Here is a 27,542-nt window from a genome sequence, read left to right on the forward strand (position 1 = left end):
ATTCTTTAAAGATGAAAGAAAGTACAAGTCTTCATAATTACCTGAATGAGTTTAATAGATTAGTTTCTCAATTATCGATTATTTCTATTGATAAGTTAAAAGATGAAGAGAACACTTTAATTTTATTGTCATTTTTTATCAAGTCCTATAAATGTTTAGTTTAGACTTTGTTGGTAGGTAGGTCTACTTTGAAGTTAGCTGATGTGATTGCCATGTTGTATGAGAACAAAAGGTTTATGAAAACTAGAAGGAGTACACTAGCTGTTAAGGATTTTGATCGAGGAAAGACTCAAAAGATTATTGATGAATCAAAAGGGAAATCCTAATCAAGAGAAAGATATTACAATGATATATAATGTTATTATTGTAATAAAAAAAGATATATCCAAGTATGTTGTAAGAAGCTGATAAGATATATGGCTACTTTCAAAAGGGTGAATGACAAGAAAAAATCAGATAAATGAAAGAATGATAATGTTGCTATTGTGTTCGATGATGATGAGTCATTTTAACGACTTTTGTAGATGAATCTCAAACTTTGAAAAATGATAAAGGTTAGGATTTAGATTTAGTTGCTACAATATGAGTTGTTTTGTGGAGTTGAAAGAGAATGAGAAGTATAAGGATATTGTGGTTACCAATAATGAAAATATGCAGATTCAAAACATTGAGAATGTTCTCCTTAGATCTCACAATGGTATTGTTATGATACTTTATCATGTAAGGTATGTACCAAGTTGTAGCTATACTTTAATTACTTTGGGTGAGTTAGCTTCTGGGGGGTACATATACTATGGTAGTAATGATTGGTTGAAAGTGTACAAAAATAGTAGTGTGATTCTATCAGGGAATAGGGTCAAAAATCACTTATACATATTTGATAAAAGCTCAGTTGCTAAGATTCCTATGGCGAAGGAAAAAAAGAAAGGCAAGCGTGTTAGCTTTGCAGATACTATTGAAGTGTTTAGAGATTCAAGTCAATGGAAGATTTGTTGGGGTTTGTCTTGAATTTCATAATCTCAGATAGTTAGATACCAAGAGATAACTAAATAAGTAGGCTATTAAAAGGGTGTAAATGAGTTTTAGATTAAATTTTAAGTAAGATGACTTTTTTTATTCCAAGAGTTTCACAATTATAAAGATTTATTTGTTAGTAAATTAAGTTTGGATTAGGGTATTTTGAGTTAGGTCGAAACAAATATATTTGTGTATTTTTATTCTTATTTTAAGCTTACTATTTTTTGTGTGGATGTTGCGTGTGCATGTTGATTTTCTAATAGATTTGAGATAAAAATCGAGTTATTCAAATTCGTTCTATTAGACTTGCATAAACTCGATTTCAAGTTTAATTATGTGTTTGAACTTGATTTCAGACTCAAATTGATATATATATATATATATATAAAGATAAAACAATAATTTTTTTATTATAATAATAAAATATGTTAAAATTCAAAAATTCAATTAAGTTTGTGAGTTACTCGAGTTAAGCATTAAAATACTCGAACTAGATTCATTCGATAAGTCAAGCTGTTTGAACTCAAGTTCGACTTAATAATGACCAAGTCGAATTTGAGATTTATTCAAGTCTAAATAATTTACAACTATTGATATATCATTTACTCTCTATATGTGTGTGTCTATATATATATATATATATATATATATATATGCTATAATTGAAATTGAACTACAAAATAAATAAAAACAAAAGTCAAAACTTCTAGGATTTCCCAAAGTTTTGAATACTAGTAATATGCATATCAAAATTATCAGCATCGTTATTTTAACTGATATATCAAAATTGTGGAAGACTTTTAAATCCTGCAATCCAATGGTTATTAGACATTATTAATTAAATTTATGAGGAAGCCAGCATGACAGCAGAAGCAAAGGTTGTTTCTAAAACTAGATAGATGCATACAAACATGTCTTGATCAACTACCTAATAATCTTACCTAAACACTCAGAATTTTCTGTGTAAACCGTCAACAAGCACCTTGTAATATTTGATGTAACAATACCCTCAAAATCCAACTCATGCTCAAACTAAACCAAGGCTGCAGTTTTCATTGAGCTGCTTATTAGCTGGCTATAAATATATATTGAATCGAATTCTCTGATTAATTTATAGCCCCCTCTCTCTTGCATTGCACTGCTTAGATAATGAAGCTGATCAACTTCAGTCATTTGGCTATTAACAACATAATGATAAGAATTTGGAGTTCAATTGGCGCATACATTCACCTTAAAGAGGTACGTCATATTTAACAAATTTATAATTCAAATATTATAACTTCTTTTCCTATCATCAAATGGTAGCTTCTTATGTACAGAAAATAATGATAAGTTCCAACCCCCACCCCTAAAGTCCACCTTCTTCATTGTTTTTGCTTTGCAAATTGCTGATAATTACATGTTGTACTTTCTCAGTTGGTCAGGTTATTGAGGATATTTATGGAGGATATTTTCAAAGGTCCCCACCATTTATTCGTCAATACCTCATCGATGCATGGCCACTATATTTCAATTCAATGACTTGACAATATGTAATCGAGTTGATCACCACCACCAGTTCCTCTAACGTCACTATATCTTGGGCGGGGAAAGTCTCCCTACTCGTTTTTTATGGGTTGAATGATCAATTGGCACAACTATAACGATGTATACAATTCAAGCACACCAGCCTTTTTGGTTTTTCACAAGGTGAGACGATAGCACTAAGGGGGGAATGACCATTGACTGCTTTTTGGTCTCTTTAGATATTATCTTTATCTTTTCTTCCATTGTTTTTCCTTTTTCACCAACCTTTTCTACTATGTTATTATGCTGTAATAAAAGTGCAGTTACGTAATAACGTTTTTCATACCATTTCATCAAAATTCCACATAGTTATAGTAATATATACATTTCCAAATTCTCATAAATCGGTAATCTTAAGAAATTGAATTTTCTTGTTTTTTTTTTTTTTAATTTGAGGAAGGAGAATTCGAATTCGACTCTTTAAATTGGAGAAATATGCACTTATATATTACTATGTTTGATACTCGAAAAGTGCATCTAAGATTAAATTTTAGTTGACTTGTTTAATTTATTTGAGTTAATTTGTTGCTTAATTTATAAGAAAATTTGGTTTCCTAGCAGTACCAAAGTGAAAATTCTAAATTACTAATTCCAACCTAACTTCTCATAAAGACTTTTGTTTGGTGCATTTTCGTCCCTAATTGAATCGTTGAGTCATTTTTCAAACTTAATAGGGCCAACTTGAAACTCCATAATAGATTTTGTAAGGAACATCAAAATGACTGTAATCCAAAAAGCATGGTTTCCAACCATTGCTATAATTATTGGGAGTTTGTATGTTCTTGACTCTGAATTCCCCACAAGATAATTTAGTTTAGTCAATCAAAGAAACAATTAAACCCTTAGAATGTTATAAAATTTTAATAAAGCTCTTTTGCCTTTTACACTTACCCACTAAATTAATTAGATAATCAATTGATTAATTATCATTATTTATATTTTTCGCATATATATGAGATAATATTTTCTTATTTCATAAATCTCAACATATTTTTTCAAAAGATTGCAAGTCTAAATTTTTAAATTAAAGAAGATTTGAGTTCTTAACCACTTTTTTCTTCAAACTTTTTTATGCAATACATTCAGCTGAACAACCTTGAAATATAATAGTGGTAATATAATATATTTATGGGTCAATTGATTCATACTTGAAGCATAAAGGAGAGCTAAAAATGAAAAAAAAAAAAAAAACCTTATATTTAAGTGTGGTCCAAAAAAGGTGAGCAAGTTGTTGATAGGTTGAGTCCTAGACAGAAATTACGGCTGTTGTTGAGTCAACCTAAATTTTGTGGAATTCAAAATTTCTTGCTTGACGGGGTATTAATGAAAAAACGAAAAATATATATATATAAATTATATAATTAATTATTATTAAAATTTTTAAATTAAATAAAATTGAGAAAATAATACATATTTTTAAAATATATTAAAAAATAAAAACATATGGCAATGTTTCAAATTTATTTATACAATTAAAAAAATTCTATTGTCGGTATATAAAAATAAACTTTTATATATTTAAATTCCGAAAGCTTTTTGTAAATGATGTGAATGAAAGTGGTTGAAAAGACGTCACGATTGGTGACAATGCACGCTGATGACTGAAATGAGTCGTTTGTAGGTTTGTTTTGGCTGTTTTTAAGGAACATTCGCTGGCATTATCCTGGAGGAAGTTTCCTACATTTATTTCAGTGCTGCACCAGGAAATGCGATGGGTCCTTTAGAGGTCGGCAGTGCCTAACCTTTTGAGCTCGAGGCTCATTTCTATCATTAAACATCACCACCAATGGGGCATTATCCAAAGCCATTTATTGCATTATGATTCAAACTATCCAAAAGAGCCAACAATCGTGTGATTTATTTAATGGAATATTAAAATTTTATTTTAAGAATTAAATTTAATTTTTAATAATTTTAAATATCAAAAATAAAAATATACAAAAAATTAACAAATAAAAAAAATACATCAAACATAATCGGTTTATTAATTTTTAATAAATTTCAAATTTTCAATAGATGAAAGACTCAACATAAATATATCCATAATTTTTTTTATTACTTGAAAACAAATTTTTAAATATATTATTTTACTAACATAAATTTTTATATTTTTTATTGTATCAAATAAATTTTTAATTTTTAATTTATATCCAAATAAATTTTAACATTTAACTTGTATTTAAATACGTTCTTAATATAAATTAATTTTTCAAAAGTAAACATTTATTTAAATATAAATCAAAAAAGAAAAATTTATTTTGATACAATAAATATATAAAATTTATTTAAAAAAATAATTTAAAAAATTTTTAAATATTTTAATTGGTTTTTTTTTTCAAAGAATGTATGTCTTTGTCATCTTCTCTCATATCACCCTAATATCAGCATCAATCTTACAGTCCACAAAGAACGCGCACTTAAAATTAAATCAAATTTAGGTGATCAAAGACCGATATTTAATGTACATAAAAATCTTGTCATTTTTTTTTTTTGGTTTTTTATAAATTTTTTGGAACTTTGGGATTATAGTTAATATGTATCCGACAAATCAAAATCATGTTACTCAAATATTCTCAATGAAACTAAGATTAAAAAAAAATAGTTCAATTATTTTATACAATTACTCTTAAAAAAAATATTTAATTAATTTAAAATTTAAATTTTAACACTTACAATCATTTTACCTATTTTTAATCCATGTTTCTTTTGTATTAAAAAAAAAACACATCAGCACGATTAAAATGCAAGTTTCTTGTCAATTTGGAAACGAATTTTGAAATTTTAATTAAATGAAGTGGTGACATTGAGTCATGGTATTTAGCATTTATAGTATAGATGCCTATAATTGACATTATTAGAGACAAAATGCACAAAACCCAGAATTCTCTTAGTGTTCATAGATTTTGTCATGATGAACCAAAAAGAAATGTGGTCCAATGTTTACCATAAATTTGTTTAGACTTTAACAACATTTTTCAATAGGTCAATAATCATGCTCTTGTGTTCAAAAAAACCCAACTTGAAAGTCTAAAAATTGTTTATCGACGACTATTTAATAACCACAAGAATAATTATTTCAAGATTTTCAATTGTTTTTACTTATTCGGATTGCCAAAATCTTTGAAGGACGCACTAAGCCTCAAATATCCTAAACGAGGAAAATGAAAATCATTTTGTTGATTGCTGTTTGACAATTCATATTGCATGATGATTTCGTATCAAGAAAAAAAGTATATACAAATTATAAGGCATTATTGCGAATGAGAAGCAATTTCTGCATGGAAAATCTCCAATGAAAACAATTTCTTTAAAATATATATATATTTTTTACCGATTTATCGACATTTTAATTTTAGGACTTTTCACACCTGATAAAAAAACAGATGATTGATTTTTGGTTTCTTTAAAAATATCTGAAAAGATCAAATATATTAAATAATATCATATATTAATAACGAAAATTATTCTATCTATTAAAAATGGATGTTGTGGTATAGCTAACAAGAAGAGATTAAATTTGGTTATTTGTGTATAAATATTGTATAAAATATTGATAATTTATATATTTATATTATATTTTATATAAAAATTATATTGTGTCAACGAAAAATATTAAATATATTTTTTATCTTTATTAAACCCATATAAAATTTTTTAATTAAAATTTTAAATTGTAAATATTATTTTAATTCATATTTTTTATATTATTTTCGTATCTTATCGTTGCATGTATAACAAAGGTCACCATGCTTCCGGTGATGGGCCTCCAGCTAGTAGTATGGTATGGTTGCCTCAAGAATTTGACCCTGTTTTGATTGTTTCTTTAAGCATGCTAAACCCAATAAAGAAAAAAAAATGCAATGGGCTTTCCCTGATATAAATCATAAATATTTATACAGAACAAGCTAATATGGTTCTGTTACTGCAAAAAATTGACCAACTTGGATTCAACAAAGAAACGATTGATTTCTCAGTAGTTTCCTCCATGAATGTAATTGCATGTTAGATTTTCGTAATCCCAAAACAGATTTTATTTCGTCCCTGTTAAACCAACTAAAAATCTAATTCTTCTGATGGTTATTTTTGGATTTGGGCTTGAATCTCACGACAAGAAACAACAGGAACAAGACCGAGATATGTTGTCTGGCAAAGACCGAGATATGTTGTCTGTTCTTTAAGATAATTGGTGTCGTTTTGAAGTGCATCACAGCCTTAAAAGCCACATTCAGTTTATATGCATACAGTGCTTCGATTGCCAAAGAGGAATCGAACTAGGAATGAACAACATTAACACAAACATTCGAAGCGGAATTTTGATATGATTACTTGGCCTGCCAACTGCCTCCCGATGCCTTTGTTCAGTTCCCTGTCATGCCACTGGACAAACAAATGTACAAGTGCTTGGTGCTGATAGCACATTGCTATTGTTGCTAGTGGTTAGTTAGACGTCGTTGTCATGACAGTGACGAGATATATATATATATATATATATACATATATATTATATTTTAAGAAGAAGAAGATGAATGTGACGACACTAATTCACATTTATGTCATATTAACGTGATGCACGGTTGAGAAGTGAAAGATTTTACTATAATAACAGTGAATCGGCACCCACGTTCTTTTTTAAAAATTCACCTTAACTTTTTATCTTTATCCCTTGAATTGATCCGGGAATATATTAGATGTTTAAATCTTTTTAAATTTGTAATTTTAAAAAATCTGATCATTGTACATATCATATAAGCAAATATTCAATTTAGAATTAAGAGGCATAATTTTTGTTTTGCTAATATGAAAGTAGTTTGAATAAAAGGATTTGGCTAGTTACCTTTAACTATGCCTTTTTTTTTTCTTGTCATATTAAATAAGCTTGGATTATTAGTTAGAAACTAGCAAATACAATCAAAACAATGAGTAATGATCTATCTCCAAAAGAATTCTTGAACAGATTCTCGCCATGACAGCGCAAGCATAAGCACCACCAAAATACCAGCTAGTCCCCATGACGATCCCCCAATTCTGAGCACCCAGGATGGATCTGAAGATGGAATTACCGAAGCTCTACCTCCACTTTGCGTAGATGATGACGATGAAGAAGAAGATGTAGTCCTAATGGCGACAATAAGCCCTGCTACAACCATTGGAAGAACAAATCCAAAACTCAATTTCATCTCATAACACCGCTTCTCGTTTTTCCTTCTAACGTACAACGGAGATAGAATTACTGCTGTAATCAGAGCCAATACCATGGCCACACCTCTTTGTGATGTGTTGTTTCGGCTTGCATAAGTGTATGTAGCCATTGGTAGCTAGTAGCAAAAGAAATGAACCAACTAATTATAATCCCTCTGCAATAAGATTAATGGGAGGTTGGTGTTGAATTTAATGGAGGTAGAAGATAAAACAAGTGAAGGAATCTAGTTGGAAAGCTGGTAATTCGATGACAAAAGTGATAAACAGCCCGTCCAAAAGGTGAAAAAGGTGAAAGGAATAAAAATATTTAACAAAACTTGAAGAAAAGGTGAAAAAGTATGGGGAAAGGAAAGAAAGGGATTTCAAAGACTTGGAAGTTAAGGTGTCTTAATATCTTTTCATCTAAATTTAACTGCCTTTATACATGAACATAAGCATTGCTAGCTATGTTTAAGATTCACCTTCCTTTCTTATAAAAAATTTACATTCAATTAAAAAATCTCATGATTTTATCTTATATATAAAAAGCTTCACCAAATATTGATTTAAATTTATATATATATATATATATATAAATATTATATCATCTCTTAACATAAAATTTATCTATCTTTTTATATGCTGACAAAGAATACTCTGATAATGCTCCCAAATACAGCCTACATACTATCTAAATCATTGGTTACACAAACAATTGCTGGTGCCTTTGAGCCGATATCAATATCATGAAGAAATTTTGCATTATTTCACTAAAATTTTTAATTTTTCTAGGATGATAATTATAAAGTATTCTTTTCCACTCCCTTTGAGCTTTGGTTTTAAGGAAGATAAAAATATTTATGTACCAAATAGAAAAAACGGATAAAAAATCGTTGCCCAGTTATTATTTTCTTTCAAATCATTTCCCTTTTTTCTTCCCATTGCTTCTGCTTTACAAGTTTCCCCACAATCTCTGTTTTCAAGAAAAATGTTGTTCCTTTCTAAATTAAATGATGCTTGAATTGTCGTTTTTGATGTGAAGTTCCTGATAATAATTAAAGAAAGAAGATTTATACATAGGCATAGTTGTCAAAGGGAGCAATTGATATGGATGATTGTCATCTCAATGATATGACTATATTATCTTTTACTTTGTCAACTTGTCACCTCTTTGGGTTTTTTTTTTTTGGACCAATCAGCCTGTCTTCATGGCCTAGCTTCCAGGATTCTACCTCCTTCAATTTCTTGGGCCACCTCAGCCTGCAATATTTTCCTAATTGTTTATTGCAATTTGCAACTCCTTGTAATGGGCTGGCATTGACAATTTTTTTGGCTATTGCGTGTAAAACAAAGATGAAGTTACTTGACAAAATTCTTTGGAAATTAAGTTTTCTTCCAAGGAGTTCTTAAAACATTTTGGTAATCCCATTTTAAGAAAATTTGATATCAACATTTTCCTAATTTTTTTTAAAAAAATTAAGATTGGCGTTAAGTTGGAAATTCGAAATAAAATTCTTAAATTCAAGTTTACAATTGAAAAAAAAATGTAAGTAAAATTTAAAAACATACTAAAAAACTCAACTAGATTTTTAAGTTCGTTCAATTTTAAATCGATAACCTTTAAAAAGTAACTTTCAACGGATTTAAAATTTATATATAATCTATTTCTTTATTATCAAAGGCTACTATATTCTTTGTATAAAAAAATTAAACAAAGAGATTTAAAATTCAAACTTTTTTTTATGTCGTTTTCAATGACCAAAATCATCCATATCTGAACCCATTTGCGCAGACAAGTGCACATGCAGGTGATTAGAAATGTATAAATGCATAAAATAATTTCTTAAAAAAATTACGAAATTTAATCTATTTATAACTGTTATACTATAACTTGTTTGAAATATTTGATACGATTTAGTACTACTAGTATTTAAAACGTTGAAATTTTGTTTCTGAAATCTGATTCCGAAGCAAATTATCAATGGAATCCACAAAGCTCTGGCATGTCATCTCCTTGTATCTCTCAACCGCCCTCGTCATTTTCCGCAACTTACTTCTTTACATTCTCAACTTAAACCAGTCACCTCTCCTGACCAAATTCATGGATGCAATCTTATCTTTTTATTTTCGTTTATGTGATCTGTCTCCCTGCGCCATTGATTTGGATGAGCAGACCACCATCCATTTCTGGGTCGCCAACCACCGGTGTTTTGACAAGCAATCTCTTGTCATGGTCCATGGCTATGGTGGCAATTCACTCTGGCAGTTTCTTTATCAAGTTGGTCCTCTGACTAGAAAATTCAATGTATACATCCCGGATTTGTTGTTCTTTGGAAAATCGTACTCGAAAAGCCTGGACAGATCTGATTTATTCCAGGCTAAGTGCTTATCAGATGGGTTGAAGAGGCTGGGAGTTGATAAGTTCTCTGTCTATGCGATCAGTTATGGAGGATTCGTGGCGTATCGGATGGCTGAGATGTACGCTGATGCGGTGGAGAAGGTTGTGATCGTGAGCAGTGGGATATTGTATACTGATGATCAAAGGGTAGAGCAGTTGAGGAAAATTGGAAGGCATCCCTCTGAGATTCTTGTTCCGAAGAACCCAGATGATTTAAGGTTACTCGTGAATCTGTCAATGTACAAGCAGAATTCTCTCTACTGGCTTCCTGATTTTTTACTCCGAGAGTTCATAACTGTGAGTTTATGCTTGTTCTCCATGACTCAATTAATCTAACGTTGTATGTCATATCAGAGAATGACAAATCAAGCTTAAGTCTTTCAGATGATGTATGATCATTGTCGGAAGGAAAAGATTGAGCTGGCAAAGCACTTGGTGGAGAAGAAAGCAGATACCAACCTTCCTGTTCTAACTCAGGTTGCTTGACTGAAACCATGTTTTGGGTATATCTTTGTTTCTTATTTCTAGTAAAATTACCAGTTCTGAATCTAACTTAAAGGGATTATGTTTGGATGAAGGAAACACTACTGATTTGGGGGGATCAGGACAAGATTTTCCCATTAGAACTTGCACATCAGTTGCAAGGGTAAAAAATAGTTCTGTTCATAATCTTTTTACTAACTATACTTCTAAGATTTATTTCCAATTTGAAGATTTTGGAGGCAATTTCATGGATACAGGCACTTGGGTTCAAAATCAAGGTTGGAGATAATCAAGGATACAGGGCATGCTGCAAATATGGAGTCACCTGATAAGATCAATAAGTTGGTAATATCATTTGTTTCAGGTTGCTCATCCTAGCATGATCATCAAAGAACTATGATAAGCTTGCACTTCAAACATATTGAATCAGTGATCAGTATCTTTTGCTTCTTTATCTTTTTGAGCAAATTGACAATCAGATGAAATGTTGATACTTGTAAAAAGGAAAAGTCCCCAAGCAAAGCACGTTAGTCTAATCATACAGCTTCAAGTCATTTATAACTCGCACATGAGCAGGCGAGAATGGCCTCAAATTAAAGATTGGTAAGGGCCTAAGGATTGGAATTGATGTGTTTTGGTCTTAAACATGAATTTAAATCTCAATTTGCTAACATAATTGCAGTGTTGTCCATATGAAAATTGATCGAACACTAGGACAATAACCGTCCTTTACACAGTTTTTTACTTTACGAATTCGCATAGCAGGGATTATTAGAGAACAAGAAAATCTAGAACTGATTTGAACTCTCTATATAGCTTCCACAACGAGCAAAAAGATACCGGCTGGCATTTCCACCACATCCAACACACCGTAATTGTCTTCAACTCTCATCTCCCAATTGCAATGCTTGAGCTTCATCTCTGGTATCCTCTACTAACACTTCTCCCACAAACGCATCTTCTCGCACCTTTCCTCTTTCCCTTCATTCATCTTTCCTTGTTTTGTTAAAGATTTTGCTGCCTCTCCTTCCATCACTCTTCTTTCTTTGCTCTCTCGCCTTTTAAATGCTGCGTTTGTTGAGTCCAAAAACCTCCATATGTACTCCACTCTCCATGGGAATCCTGCAGCTAAATCTCCACAGTTGCTGCAACTACAGTCCTTGTTGTTGTCCCTTACAATCACCCCTTTTGGCTCTGAACTTCTCAGTACTTTCAAGAACTCCGTTCTTTGATCAGGCCTGTTGTGATTTAGATGAAGTCTAAATTATTACGCACAAAAAATTAAGGTCTCTCCATGTGAGTTGTGAATAATTTGTGCATTCAGGTTTTGTAATGGATGGTTCTCGAGTCTATTGTAAATTGATGTTCATGGAGTTGGCAAAACCTGGAAGTCGAGAATAGAATTTGTGACTTGGTGGACAAACACAAAAAATGGGGTCTATGATTTTATTATTTACAGCAGTGGCTGGCTGCAACAACTGTGATGCGAACCAGAAAGGAGGCTCTCCAGAACGGCTAGTCAAGACCTCAAGAAGATACCCCAATATCAAGAATATGAAGATTAGACTTCTTCTCCGGCTCTTGAGCAAGAATTTGGAGTATGGAAGCGTTTGCTATGTTTGATACAAGAAATAACAGAAAGGGATAGCCACCAAAGATCAGAAAGTTTTACATTAAGTTATAATAATGTGTATCAACGAAGAACTCTTCATTAAAAGTCTGAAAATAGAGAAATCAACAATGACATCCCAGAACACTAGTTGTAATAATACCATAGGAAGTTTTATGAGTTTGTTGAGTAATTATAGCAATGATATGAAGGCAATTGTTAGAAGGATTAAAGCAATAGTTAAAATGATTTGCTGTGATTGGGATCACACTGCTTATCGCTGACTCATAATTTTCATAAGAAGACTGATTTCCCAGTCAAAACCCCAAAGGCCCAAACTTTCTCAGGTAAGCCTTTATATTTAGACCAATTATGTCTTGAGTCAGAGAAGCAGCTGCATCCAACTGTCAAGAAAAAGCTTCACAACAAAAGAGATGACACAGTGACTGATATAGAAAAAGGTGTGTTTCAAGGAAATATGTTGGGTTAACGAGTGGAAAGGCTGAGTTAGTTGAGACTGAAACATCACTCAAAAAAGGAGAGAGAGAGAAGAGGCATGTGTTTTTGGGGCAGAGAAACAGAGAGTGAACAGTCCTCTCCTCTCCCTCAGAGTGCACTTTCCTGACACACCTGCTCAATTTCAACATAAGGAAAAAGATTTTTGCTTTTAAATTGCAAGCAAACAAACCAAAACTTGTTTTTAACCAATAGACTATCACTTGTTCTTCGACATAAATAATGGGACGAGGTCAGATGGTTTTCTTGCTCGCCTCATAAGTCGATTTGATTTTAATGAAGTTCATAAAAGGTTACTAGGAATTTAATACTTCCAGGAACAAGGGAAACTAAACACCAACAAACATTAATAAATGACCGGGAAGGGAAAAATAAAATTATTAAAGAATCAAAAGAAGGTAGCAAGGGAATTAAACCAGTGTCCGAGAAATTTTTTGAAAAAAGAAAAGAAAAGCAAGCCTCAGCAGTCAGCACTCATCAGCCTCAGGTTGCGGTTTCCTCTGCGCATCAGTATCCTGACACAAAAATAACTTCTCCTTTTCTTATGCAAACTTTGCTATGTCCACCAATCATATTAATATTGGCACTTCTTCATTGTTCTACTATTTCTCTTCATAATTATGCATGGTATTTGACTCTCTGTATGTATATATACATGCATTAATATAAATGTCGTTTTATGATTGGACTGTTACAATAAATGATAAAAAATTGAAAATATAGCAGTTAAGGTAAGAAATTTCTGGACTGTTCACATGATCATTGAACCTGATCAAAATAAAGCTGAAAAAGCATGTATTATTATTCTTATGATAGAAAAGGAGATTGTAGAAAAATGATGAAAATGTAAATGAAAACAGCATCATCCATCCACTATATTATTTGAGTACTACAATGGCATCTTCACATAATGACATGGCACTCATTTCAAAGAGAAATGACGTGGAGACAGCAAAAGAGAAAGGTGTGCGCATGTAATCAGACAAGTCAGTAGTACTCACCTGGTTTCTCTACGTATATATATACTATAATAATACTGGTAGAAGTAGTATTACAGTATTTGTTCTTCTGCTTTTTCTTTACACATTTGATTCGTTTATGGATTTTTGTAAAGATGTCAGAGACAAAAGCAACAACGAAGGCAGCGGCAGCAGCAGCAGCAGCATAGCAGAAGCAACAGAGTTTGCAGTCATAATATAAGAGCAGAGTTACTCAGTGGGAAGAGAGGAAATAAAAAATTAGGTGATGGCAGCAATATAATCAGAGTCATTAGTTTGTTTTTATCCATGCATAGAAGAAGATTCAGCTACCCAATTGACTGAATAAAGCTACAAGCCCCAAAGCAACTCCTCTTTCTGAGAGCTTATTAGATTGGTTCTTGTTCTACTTCTTGTTCCTTCTGAAGATTATATATAAATATTTGAGTTTCTTTGTATTCTACTTTCAAAGATGATTAGTGCCAGAAATAGGTGTCCTTTTACTCCAACTCAGTGGCAAGAGCTTGAACACCAAGCTCTCATCTTCAAATACATGGTTTCAGGAGTTCCAATCCCGCCTGAACTCATTTTTTCTGTCAAAACAAGTTTGGATTCTTCTTTGGCTTCAGGTCTCTTCTCTCATCAACCGAGTAAGTATATGTAAAACAAGTTGGACTCTTCTATTCCTTTGCTTTTGTGCTTATTAGCTCAAATTTTCTTTTATTTTTGAGGTCTTTTCCTTTGTGTGTATTTGTGTTATTTTCCAATTATCTCGGTCAAGCGCAAATTTTGATTTCTGGGTGGTTGCAGTTGGATGGGGTTGTTTTCAGGTGGGTTTTGGCAGAAAAGCAGACCCAGAGCCAGGGAGGTGCAGAAGAACAGACGGTAAAAAATGGAGGTGCTCAAAGGAAGCATACCCTGACTCCAAGTACTGTGAGAGGCACATGCACAGAGGCAGGAATCGTTCAAGAAAGCCTGTGGAAGTTAATTCAACAGCAGCTGCTTGTACAACAACACCAACTGCAACCCCAATCCTTTCACCATCCTTCTCATCAATCTCCATTTCCACTTCCAGCAATTGTAGTCTACCCTCCAGTTCTTCTTTCTCTTTTTCGCCACTCTCTTCTTCTCCTATAGCTCCTGAAATCTACAACCATCACAATTCTAACCAAACCACCCCTCTTAACCCCTTCTTTTATTCTCATTCTTCCACTTCCACAAGACCTCCTGGTTCAGGCTTATCAGTTCAAAGTGACACTTCACCTCACCATTTCTTGGACTCTGGAACAGGAATTCCTCACCGTTACAGGTTTTGTTTATAGCTTGAAGCAGATTAAATTACCTATTTTACTTTTGCCATCTTATAATCGCCTGTGAAAGTTGTTATTCTTTATTAATAGGTTTGTTCATGGAACAAGGGAGGGTGTGGACGAGAGATCTTTCTTCCCTGAAGCTTCAGGGAGTGTAAGAGTTGTACCTGATTCTTATCAGCCTTTGACAGTGAGTTCTTACAAAAGCTATCTTCAGTCCGAGTTCCAGGGCATTCATGACATTGGTTCAAAGCAGCGGCAGCAACAACAAGAGCAGCATTGCTTTGTTTTAGGTACTGATATCAAGTCAGATAGGCCAATCAAGTTAGAAAAAGATGATGAAACTCAAAAACCAGTGCACCAATTTTTTGGGGATTGGCCACCAAGGAACACTGAATCTTGGCTTGATCTTGCATCCAATCCCGGGGTCCATTCAGGCAAATTCAATTTCACTATCATATTTTCTCCCTTTTCGTACAAATTTTTGTCCACTTCTCACACCTGATATTTTTGCTTCTGCAGATGGTTGAGGTCTCAATAATGGATCTGTAAATTATGGCCAATACAGCGCTTGTTTGATGGGTCAATTCCTTGGCTCTTGAAATTGTGGCTAGGACTGTTTTGTTCTGATAAAGGTTTGAAACAATGTAGGGCCATGGGAAGATATCTATTTGGTGTCACCTTGATAATAAACCTACTTTATCTTCTTCCCTTGAGGAAACATGTTTGAAATTTGTAGACTTGCTTGTTTGACTGGAATCCTCCTGATATGCTTCAAGATCTGAAAACTTTTATTATTTGTAAGATTTCTCCTTTTTGGTTTTTGCTTTGTAATACAACAATCCATTGCCTTGGGGCCCAAAAGGCATGTGAAATCAGAACTTTGTTTTCCATGCCAAGCTCTGCTGGCTTATTAGTTTCTTGCCACCGAGATATAAGCCAGTAAACCACCATTCAATGTCAGATGTTTATCGATCCAGAGGTTAGCAGCTGTTAAGTAAATTTTTAAGCTTGCATTAAATTGTAGGGTTGTTTTTGAAATTTTATGCTTTCCTTGTATCTCCAATTTTTTCCCTTTTCTTTTTGTTGGGATCATTCAAGTCAATTTGGGTCGAAGTTCTATATCTCTTTCCAAATTCCCAAGGTTTTTTCGGAAACAGATTAATCAACAAAATCCAGGGACATTGGACTAACATCAGCCCTAGGAAAAAGAACAAAAGCCAAATGTCCAAAAGAAGGAAAGCCAGCATTGAAAGTCGCTAAGCACCATTGGTTTTTGGTACAAAAGAGGAATAGGGTCTCCCATCTGCTACTAGCCTACAGCCCGCATAGATCTCGTTTTGAGCCTCTCAGCATTGTTTCAGGGGACTGGACTGCACTGCCAGCCATTAATTACCTCAAATTATCAACAGCCATTACAAAATAAATTATAACTAGCCAAATTAAGTTGAAAGAAAACAGAAAAAGGTTTGAATTTAAAACTATACTACTCTGCAAATCTAGTTCAATCTCAATGCATACACCTTTGAAAGGTTGGCCATATCAAAAAAAGGAAGCTCACATCTACCTCAAAAGTTTAGATGTGGAAAGGCAATTTCCCATTGTTCTGTCAAACAGTGAATGTGATTGACACCTGATGACCATGACTCCAGTGGTGTGAATGTGTGACAATAACGTTCTTATCATGGCCTGAGAAGCAACTGGCAAATTATAGAATTGAATTACTTGTTGTCTTCAACAAGGCATACTAGGCTATTCTTCTCGCAACACTCCAGCTCATCCTAGCTAACGTTAAACCCCGTTTGGTATTAAAGTAGGATGCTAAAACTAATGTCAAAGAAAGATCTTTTGGTCTTTCAGGAAAGTTCAGCTGCTTGTCTTTTTAACGAGATTGTTCTCCAAATTTGAAACTATATGAGGTTTTTGATTTGCGAAATATAGATTCTGAAAAAAAATAAAAAAAATACGATATTTGAAGTTTTTTTTTTAATTTTTAGAACATCTAATTTTCATATTTATTCGTTTGGTTAGAAAAATTTACATATATTAAATTTTAAATAATTACAATAATTTTTTTGAAATAATAATTATAATCTCTTATTTTTATGAGAGAATTATTGAAGGTATTTTTAGTAAAAAAATACCTTTAATAATTTTTTCAATTTTTTAGAATGAATTATTTAAGATGTTTTTGCTAAAAATATCTTAAATAACCCCCTCACATTTTTATGAAGGGATTATTCAAGGTATTTTTGATCAAAAAATACTTTCAATAATCTCTTCCAATTTTTTAGAAGGGATTCTCTTAAAATGGATTATTCAAGATGTTTTTAGCCAAAAACGTCTTCAATACTCTCTTCTAATTTTTTTGATCGGGATTATTCAAGGTGTTTTTTTTTTACCAAAAATGCCTTTAATATTTTTCTCTCATTTTTTGAAGGAATTATTGAAAGTTTTGTTGGTCAAAACCGTATTAGATAATCCCCTTCAATTTTTTAGAGGAAGTTATTAAAGCATTTTTGGCCAAAAATATCTTGAATAATCCAAAAAAAAAATACAACGATGAGATTATTCAAGGTATTTTTTTAGCAAAAACTCCTTCAATAATCCCCAATACAAAATTAAAGTGAATTATTCAAGGCATTTTTTCGCCAAAATCGTCTTGAATAATCTCCTAGTAAAAAAATTGAAGAGATTATTAAAGGTGTTTGTTGGGCAAAAATACCTTGAATAATCAATTTCCTTCAATTTTTTATGGGATTATTCAAGACGTTTTTACCTAGCAAACGCCTTAAATAATACCTTACGACAAATTTAATAGGATTACTTAAAGCATTTTTTTTTTTGTAAAACACCTTAAGTGATCATTTTTAAAAATCATTCTCCTTTCTTGAACTTTGAAAACCCAAACAACTAATACAATAAGCGATAAACCCAAAGCTGCACTGCAACCAACCCCTAAACGATCAACCTATTTAGTTTGCATTTTGGTTTCTTCATCTTTCTCATGTCTATCGACCATCAACAACTCAACACCATTGCATCTCTCTTTTTATAGATATGTGCATACTTCATCTGTGTGTTGTATTATTTATATTCTTCAATATAGGTTTTTTTTATTCATTCTTTACTGTATATATATATATATATATATATAATTTTTTGTTTGTTTTTTATTCATTCTATCGTCAACTTAGTAGCCCAACCTCCTTTTATTGCATGTATGATGTTTCTTTGTAATTTAGTTTAAATATTGTGGTTTACTGAATAGTATTGTGAAAATTTTGTGTATATTTTTTACTCATCATTTGTTTTGCATGAAATTTTTATTTAAGGTGGGATTCACAGTATGATTTACACCCGTAAAATATTATTAGTTTGAGGATGTTTTACTCGTATTAGTTTAGTAACTATAATATGATATTAGTTGTATTTTATTACTGTGTAAAATTTAGAGAGACAGTTTAGTATATTTTGTATAATTATATAAAAATCGCAGGTATTATGGAATTAGAAGAACATATGTCTTTTACTACTAAATATGAAAAAGACACACCTGTAGTGAAAAAAAAAAAAAGCAAGAAGACGAAATAAACAAATTTAAGGGACTAACACAAAAAATCATGTCACTTCAATCAAAGTGGGCAATCTGTATATGATAGAGTTGCCAAATTGGTTAGTCATATTGGGGCGATCGTCCGTAGTAGCTTTTTTATTATGTACCATAATTGGTGAAGAGTTTCTGATGATCTAAAAGATCATATATGGGAGTATGTTGTGGTATGTTTATTCAACTATTTCATAATATTTGTTAAATGATCATTTAATTGAAATTCAATATGTTCATATTAATTGTTTTAAATTTATTAGGAATGGTTTGACTTCCCAAATAAGTATAAAATGCTTGTGTTGCAATCGATTAAGAAAGAATTTAGAGACTTTAAAAGCATATTGACAACCCAATATATTTTACCGTTTGCTTATAATAGTGATATGTTGGCTGATTCTCTTTCATCATATGCAAATGTTATCAGTTATCAAGATTGGACCAATTTTATATAATATATTATGTTAATTGTTTATAAGATTTAATATAATATATTCGATATCTTAATATGTGATTTACCTTATTTTTTTTAAAAAAAAAAATAAAAAAACAACAAAAGAACATCCGGGTCAAACAAGTATATCACCATCAGACATAAAAAAAGAGTATGCAAATGTCAAGTATGATCTTGTGAGTATTCACACACTTATTTTATACTCATAAATGAATATTTATGAACATTTGTTTAATAGATTTTGATTTTTATATATCAAACCTTTTATTAGGAATCATCTAGCTCTAGAATCGAAGTTTCTAGATGTGATGTGTGGAAACAAAGACATATGCAAAAGGATGGATCGTTTACAGATAAAGCAACTGAAGAAATGGCTAAAAAGATTATATGTATAACTACTCATTTTATCACATATGATTGGCTTTGAGCTTCTATGTATGACTATATACTTGTATAACTTTACAATTATGCCCCATCTTATTATTATATTTTAAGATGACTTTGCTACTAAATTTAAATCCGATGAACTCCCAATCGATTATGGCGAAGATCCATTGTCTTTAGCATTAAGAGCTAAAGAAAGAAATGGTCAAGTTTATAAGGTTGATAAATTTGTGTTGCCATCAAAGTTCTTTAGTAATCAACCTAAAATCCTTTCACTGATGAATGCACAATATAAAGCAATCATTCAGCAATAACAGCAAAGGCTTGATGATCAAGAGCAATGCTTGAATATTCAATAGCAACGACTCACAGTTTTTGAGGTGATGTTGGCAACAACGTAGCCTAACATGTCTAGAGGGCAGTCGGATAGCAACATTCAGCAAAAACAAGCTTATATTTCAAGTCAGCCAGTAAATTTTTCCTCTAGTATCAACCATTTAGTATGATTTTGTTTATTCACTTAATATCTATTTGTATATTATATTTATTAATTTAGTTTTAATACTTATATTTTATTATATATTATAGCAGGATGTTGAAACTCATAGGATGACCCTTGCTGGATTTGCCATTGATACGTTATCTAATTATGCACTTAATCATTTATTCAGAGAAAACCTCATTACCGTTGAGTCTAAGGATGGATTATTTGATCATCCATCAGTTTTTTATATTGGGAGGCCTAAGATTGAGGTATTTTGTATTTTAGATGAAATATCAGCTGCTAATATTGTTGCCTATATAAGGTTAGCTTACAAATTTAAATATGCAAAGTCAATATTTATTAATCAATATTATGGTATATTACTAACTAGTATTGTTGATTGTTATCATGCAACTTTCTATATAGAGAGATCAAAGTGAGACAAATTACCTATAGATTCAGATTCTTTGACCCAAATTTGATTAGTGAGTAGAGTGGCATTGTTGTTATTCATGGTCTTTAAGCCATACTTAATTAACTCTACTTAACCAACGACAAAGCCTACCCAGATATTCATAATTTTATAAAGAGGTATTACATGTTATTATATTATATTGTGTTTCTTTATAATTACTTTTATTTTTGTATTAACAATTTTTTTGTTCAATTTAGGAAAATATCTGCAGTTGATAAGAAAGCAAAGATAAAATAGGTGTCATTACCAATAAATGTAAAATTTATTCTTTTATACTAAGTTTGTTTAGAAAAATATTCCTTAAACCCACTTTATTTTTTAGATATCTCGTCAACCAGGATATACTGAATATGAATAATATGTTCTTCGTTTTATAAGGGAGATAATTTTATATGATTTTATGACCATACTATTCAAGGTTAGTTTTAATTCCATACAATATTAATATCTTTCAATAAAAAAAGCTAAATTATGTTATCATCTATTAACATTTACTTCTGATTTTTTTATAGTGGAAAAGTAAATGAAACTTCACGAAAAACGAACTTGATAAAATCCATAAAGAGTAGTTTGATTATGTATTATCGTTTGCTATATCTTGCGATTAGAAAATGTTGATTAGGTGTAAATATATGCATTACAATATTTTTAATATTTTTAACATGTTATGTTGAATGGATAATTTTTAATTTTTGATTGAGGTATTATTTTAATATTATTAGTATATATTTGTTTTATATCAATTGGTAACTTATATGAATACACATATATTGAGTACAATTATTTAAAAAAAGTATTTTTATATGACAACGTTATCAATTATAAATTTGGATGTGTGGCATAATATTGAAGTATTACAATGTTCATAATTTAAATTCAAAAATGTAATTCGTAGTTGCCAAATATCTATTTGATTCACATAAGTACGAATTTGATATAAATAAACCCATGTTTAACAACGAAGCAGTTATTTGCATATCTACAACCTTTTATTTTTTGTTTTAATTAAATAAAAAAGGTTTCCAAAATTATACAATGGATCTATAAACAACATGTAGTGCGATCTACATGTGTCCAAGAAGAGAAAAGTCAAACGATGGGCAATATACACTACATTCATTTAATTGTTTACTTCTAAATACAGCCAGCATTGTAAAGAAAAACTCAACTTTGTGATGTTTTTTCATCATAAATGACTTTCTTCTATTTATATGTTTCATTTTTGTCTTAAAGTAAACTAAAATGACCCCCATAATATTCATAACCCAATCCTATGAAGCACCAATATTGTCAATCTGATGCACCAACCCAACAATTGCTCCATCATTGCTCTTAGCACACTTTTTATTTGACAAGGTCATCCAGCGTTGTTCGGAGCAGCAGATACAATGTTGTCTTCATCGTCTCCTCTTTCTTTATTTCTTTCGACATTGATATCAAAATCAAGAGAGAAATAAGCATCCTCATTAGCATTTAATGATTCAACTGCATCAACTATTGTTTCAGCTCGTTGACCAGTTACTCTATCATATTTGAATATTACTTTAAAATCATCAAAAAATGAGAAAATTTTGTTACATAACCTTCTAACATGTGGGTGTCACTAGCAAAGTTCAAACAAAGACGAATATAATAAAAGCCGTTGAAAAAAAAACATAAAAAAGATAAATAAGCCATAATATCATCTAAAAAAATTACCTGAACCCACTCATCAAATACTTCTTTCTCAGCTGTGATACATTTTTCTTAATCATTCCATCCAAATCTACTAAAATTTTTCATATCACAAATTGCATGATATTATCTCTTAAGTAGCTTAACTTTGGATTCGATGTAAGGGTGGCTTTAAATTATGAAGTAGGAATGACTTGATCAAGAATTCGTTCAATATAACCTAAATATCTGATGCGAAATGTCTCATTATCCACTCTCTATCTAAAATCATCAGTCAAAGAATGTAGGCATTAAACCAAATACGAATCTTCATTCTAGTCCATGAGTGGTTACCAAAGCCAAAACTATCCAATCGTTTTTTGAATGCATGTTGAACTGATTGCGATGGATTGTCACACAATAAAAATATTTCAATTCCTAATCACATGGTTAGACATTTTGAAACAATATCAATATAGTACGTCAAAAACAATCAAGGAAACGAAATAAACAAATACACATGAAAAGAAAACAATGTGTTTTCCAAATTGTAATATTCATTCGACAACATCAACCATATGGTACATAAAATAAAAACCATTTGGACAAACAAATAATAAAATACAAAACATATCTATAATGTTATTATCACCCGAATTGTAACCAATATATGAACATATCATTAACCAGATTATCTCTAAATTGAGTCCAATAATCAGATGACTCAACATGCATAATCAAATATTGATGATCAGATTCATCTGGTTGAAAAATACTTTCTTCAACAACATCCTCTTTAATAAGATCAAAAATCATCTTAGATCTAATAAAATTATGAAGAAGGTAACAAGAAAAAATGATTCTATATTATGTCTTAATTGAATAAAATAATTTCTCCCTTAAAATTGTTCATCTAACTTTCAATATACAAAAACATCTCTCAATACAATTTTTTTGCTTGAAAGTGTTTTATGTTAAACTATTTCTATGTGGTCGTCAGTTGGAGTTCTGTCCTCCAATCACTAAGATGGTATCATTAACATTTATAAAATACGAAAAAAAAAATTTTATTTGTATATCCAACATCACACAAATAGTAATTACCTGTTAAAACGATCAATAACATTACTAATATATAAATAAGCAACATCGTTATTAACATTACAAAAACATAATACAAATAATACCTTGTGAAATCCTCAACCCATTCCTACATGTAATGACATCCTTTAACACTGTCATATGCTACAGAACCTTCTCATCTTGATAAAACATATATGAATTGCATATCTGAAGTGCAAACACCAAGGATATTGGAAGCAATTTCATTTTTTCTTATCCTATATCTAAGTCGATCATCTGCATCAACATTGACGTTAATGTATGTCCAATCTAAGGCATTCAAACAACCCTTGAACTATTTTCATCTTATATCCATCGAATTTTTTTATATGGGTTCAAGTTTTTTAAATAACATATGCAATCTTAATACAAAATTCAACACAAAATGAAATTATCTATTAATTATCTCTTCGGATTTGACCATTTAATGCTTGATAATCTTATTTTTTGTATGATGAGTAATAATGTGAAGGAAGCTAATTTTACAAAAACTCTCTTGTCCATTCTAATATGATCTACACATTGTATATCACTCTCAAAGATCATTGCATTTAACTTTTTAATACGTAATTTATCATAAAATATTCTATCATAAGATAATCTACGTCATTTTCTTACGTTAATATTTAATAAAGTTACAGCAACAAAATATAACAAATGTAACAAAATCTCTATCTGGTTCAATTGTATCATAAGCAATATAACCAATCACATCTTCTTTAGTGAAAAACCAACCATAACTATTTAGAAGAAAGAATTTCGTTATAGTTGAAAACATAAGGGAAAGCAAATCTTAATATATGATGGATAGAATCCCCCCACCTCATCAAATAAAATATAAATCACAAATAAAACATTGAAAGATTGGAAAAAGCTAAAATAATTTAACCACAAAACATATAATATAAATCGAAAACATCTTTAATCCAGAGCTAAGCGACATATAAAAAAGGAAAAAATAAGTTCATTAGAAGGCAACATGGATTACACACTATCAATCAAAAAGTATACAAACCGTTTTGTGTAAAAACCAACGATGAACTGAACAAGACGAAGATTAAATGACGAATGAAAAAGTTGAAATTTTTTCAAAAAGAAAAGTAAATGCTATGAGCTAAGATCTATTGAAATATAAATTTCAATTGTATTTGTAATTGAAACATGAAGAAGACATTTGATAGTTATATTCTCTTTTGCTTCATGATTAGAAGTTAGAACGTTCATATTGTCAGAACACGATCATCAAAAGAAAAACAAAATTTTAATATGAGAATATTAAAGGCAGTTGCAGGAAGAAACACTTCAATTGATAACCAATTAAGACATTTTTTCAAACAAATGCCTTAATCATTTATTTATAACATATCTTAAAAAAGATCATGTCATAACACTATGATCTATAAAACATGAAAAAAATAATTTTTAAATAATGATCATTTAAGGATTTTTTGGGCAAAAACATTTTGAAGAATCTCTTATAAAAAATTAAAAGAGATTATTTAAGGTATTTTTAGTTAAAAATACCTTAAATAATCCTTACTAAAAATTTAAAAAGATTATTGAAAGTGTTTTTAATTAGAAACATCTTAAATAACCCAATTCAATTTTATGAGTAAATTATTCAAGAGATTTTATGAAAAAAAACACCTTAAATAATCTTCAATACAAAATTTAAAAAAAATTATTCCAAACTTTTTTTACTATAAATGCCTTAAATAATCACCTTATAAAAATTGAAAAAAATTATTAAAGATATTTTTTATCAAACACGCATTCAATAAACTCATTAAATTATATGAAAGGATTATTCAAGATGTTATATGAACAAAAACGCTTTGAATATTTCCCAAAATCCAAAATTTTTTTTGAATTATTCAAAATGTTTTTGTTTTAAAGTACCTTAAATAATCACTTTATAAAAATTAAAGTGAATTATTAAAACTGATTTTTACCAAAAACACTTTAAAATACCTCTATTAATTTTTTTTAGATTATTTGAATCGTTTTTACAATATTATTCCAAACGTTTTTAAGCAAAAACATCTCGAATAATTCATAAAAAATGATAAAATTATTGAAAATATTTTTGATTAAAAATGCATTTAATAATCACTTACAAAAAATTTAATAAAAACTATTGAAAGCATTTTTAACAAAAAATACTTTCAATGATCCCCTTACAAAAAATTTTTGAAAATTATTCAAGATATTTTTAATTAAAAATACTTTGAATAACCCTATTCATTTTTTTGTTAAAAAATTAATAAAAACATTTTTAAGCCAAACATCATATATAAACCAATTTTTTTACCAACATAAACCTACAATTACCTTACATTCATTTTTAAACATGTTTTTCAAAATAATGACTGTTTCACAATTTTTATGTTAAATTAAATTTAAAAATAACGCTACTTTTTCCCTGTAAATCCCAGAACACCCTAAAGAGATGAGGTTTTTATTTTAAAACTTTGGGTCCAGTTAAAGAATATGTCAAATTTCCTTAAAATCAAATTATCCTGAATCAAATATTAAAATCAAATATCCAACAATAAGATTCTAAAAGACAATGCGTAAATTTTCCCAAACCAAACACCCCTTAAAAGAAATTATATAATACTAAAAAAATAAGATTTTTATGGGGGCAATTGCCCCTTATTTTCTCCTTGTAATTTGTAATCCGTCTCTATCAAGGGTTAGCCAAAGAATTAAATGACAAAATTGATAGCCACCGTAAGCCTTGACGCAAAGCTAAATGCAGACTTTAAAATGACAAAATTCCTCCTTTTGAGTTAAAAATTTCAATTTCAAGTCATTGGCCACCTTGACGGCATAACCACTCTATTGACTAGTTTGAAGGCTAACCAAATTACCAACGAAACAAAGTTAGTACTTACTATTTGTTCTCTACAATTATCCATGATTTGAGACATCCACCAAGAGAGCCAATGCAACAGAACAAACCTACATTTCCATCAATTTCAACAACAATGTTGCTCAGAAGTTCTTCCAAAACTTTAAATTTTCATATAACAACATCAGATCAAAGGAAATGAAAAGTTTAGTTTCAACTTTCAATATCATCAAATCTAACATTAGAAATAATCACCAATAAATTGAACTACACCCACATTCTACCCAACCATTCTGTCTATGAATGAGTTCCATCATGTAGCATCATTCCAATGAGAAGAACTGCCTAAACTTACATCCCTCAGCCCGGTGATTATTTGTAGCTATACATGAAAGCAGTCTTAAGAAACCACAACATGAATGGCTATAGCAGTTTTGCAGTTTTGCCTATTTGACTCAGACAACTAAATTAACTGCCAAGTGAACCCAAATGCAACAACTATATTTCCATGTATGTAGCAGATTTCTTCATGGGATATTCAATATATTTACCATGGCAAGTAGCAAAAAACGCAGAAAGAATTTTCAATGTAAGCTTATAAGATTTCTTCGTGGGATATTCAATATATTTCCCATGGCAAGTAGCAAAAAATGCAGAAAGCATTTCCAATGTAAGCTTATAAAGAATTAATGAATACATTTCAACTTCTTCAATAATTGGTAACTTCACAATCTTCAGAAAATTCCAACACCAAAAGTATCTTCAGCTCATCACCTATTCCCCCATCCCAAACCAAAGAAGGAAAAAACATAGCATTTCATATGGTAAGCACCTAAGAATGCTATTACAAAACACATTTTTCCACTGCATATTCATATCAATGACAGAATTCAATCTTGTTAACATTTAGGAATGCCAGTAACATCAACTTATATGGCACATATTCAGAAGTTTGATTCACAGAAAGTAGTACGTATCACATCCTCTAAATCAGTAATAACTATTAAGCAGTCTAATTTTCGAAGGCCTTTGGAGAAAAAAGAAAGAAGTTCAATCTCAATTCTCAAAGCTGTTCCACATGAGGAAAATAGAATAAATTACAACTTACCGGTTATAACCTCAAGACATCATAGTTCTTATCTTGAAGCTTTTGTTGAACCAAGCTTCAGAATCTCTTGTGCTGTTGGGCCTATTATATCTTCTATCAAATACTTATATCCCATTGCAAATGCAACCAAACCAATAAATCTTGCATCAAACTACTACATATTTCTTGGCAAAAAAGTCAATGAAACAAGAAGCATTCTTCTTTGGATTATAGGAAAAAAAGCAAGGTAAAAATTAACAATTAAAAGACGATAGAAAAATGTTTACCGAATCATTATATACCTTCCATGATTGCTAAAATTGTTACAGTGTCAAACAAGTTAGTAGAAAGAGATAAAGAACCGTAGA

The 27,542-nt window shown here is 30.5% G+C and overlaps 3 protein-coding genes across 3 annotated transcripts; 2 read left to right on the plus strand and 1 right to left on the minus strand.

Annotated features, from left to right (window-relative positions):
* Nucleotides 1–7,360: 7,360 nt before the first annotated feature.
* LOC149510675 (uncharacterized) lies at nucleotides 7,361–7,940 on the minus strand. The gene has a single exon (XM_089757469.1). The coding sequence runs from the start codon at nucleotides 7,890–7,892 to the stop codon at nucleotides 7,512–7,514; it is 381 nt and encodes a 126-aa protein (XP_089613595.1). The 5' UTR covers nucleotides 7,893–7,940; the 3' UTR covers nucleotides 7,361–7,511.
* A 1,782-nt stretch (nucleotides 7,941–9,722) lies between these two features.
* On the plus strand, nucleotides 9,723–11,096 carry LOC111280734 (uncharacterized). The gene is made up of 4 exons (XM_022868177.2): nucleotides 9,723–10,456; nucleotides 10,544–10,636; nucleotides 10,738–10,805; nucleotides 10,900–11,096. The coding sequence occupies exons 1-4, from the start codon at nucleotides 9,743–9,745 to the stop codon at nucleotides 11,018–11,020; spliced, it is 996 nt and encodes a 331-aa protein (XP_022723912.2). The 5' UTR covers nucleotides 9,723–9,742; the 3' UTR covers nucleotides 11,021–11,096.
* Nucleotides 11,097–11,234: 138 nt separating this feature from the next.
* LOC111281107 (growth-regulating factor 4-like) lies at nucleotides 11,235–15,876 on the plus strand. The gene is made up of 4 exons (XM_089757104.1): nucleotides 11,235–14,394; nucleotides 14,555–15,053; nucleotides 15,145–15,491; nucleotides 15,577–15,876. Exons 1-4 carry the CDS (start codon nucleotides 14,217–14,219, stop codon nucleotides 15,582–15,584), a joined length of 1,032 nt encoding a protein of 343 aa, XP_089613230.1. The 5' UTR covers nucleotides 11,235–14,216; the 3' UTR covers nucleotides 15,585–15,876.
* Nucleotides 15,877–27,542: the final 11,666 nt, after the last annotated feature.

This window comes from Durio zibethinus, chromosome 28, assembly GCF_047325235.1.
Source record: "Durio zibethinus cultivar Kanyao isolate XHJ-2024 chromosome 28, ASM4732523v1, whole genome shotgun sequence".
NCBI classification, from domain to species: Eukaryota; Viridiplantae; Streptophyta; class Magnoliopsida; order Malvales; family Malvaceae; genus Durio; species Durio zibethinus.

What these genes read in the sequence shown, in the direction of transcription:
- LOC111280734 (XM_022868177.2), top strand. Translation starts at nt 9,743, where the DNA reads ATGGAATCCACAAAGCTCTGGCATGTCATCTCCTTGTATCTCTCAACC. An exon ending in TACTCCGAGAGTTCATAACT is followed by an intron (nt 10,457 to 10,543) that starts GTGAGTTTATGC and finishes TAAGTCTTTCAG; the next exon opens with ATGATGTATGATCATTGTCG. An exon ending in ACCTTCCTGTTCTAACTCAG is followed by an intron (nt 10,637 to 10,737) that starts GTTGCTTGACTG and finishes GTTTGGATGAAG; the next exon opens with GAAACACTACTGATTTGGGG.
- LOC149510675 (XM_089757469.1), bottom strand. Translation starts at nt 7,892, where the DNA reads ATGGCTACATACACTTATGCAAGCCGAAACAACACATCACAAAGAGGT.
- LOC111281107 (XM_089757104.1), top strand. Translation starts at nt 14,217, where the DNA reads ATGATTAGTGCCAGAAATAGGTGTCCTTTTACTCCAACTCAGTGGCAA. An exon ending in TCTCTTCTCTCATCAACCGA is followed by an intron (nt 14,395 to 14,554) that starts GTAAGTATATGT and finishes GGGTGGTTGCAG; the next exon opens with TTGGATGGGGTTGTTTTCAG. An exon ending in GGAATTCCTCACCGTTACAG is followed by an intron (nt 15,054 to 15,144) that starts GTTTTGTTTATA and finishes CTTTATTAATAG; the next exon opens with GTTTGTTCATGGAACAAGGG.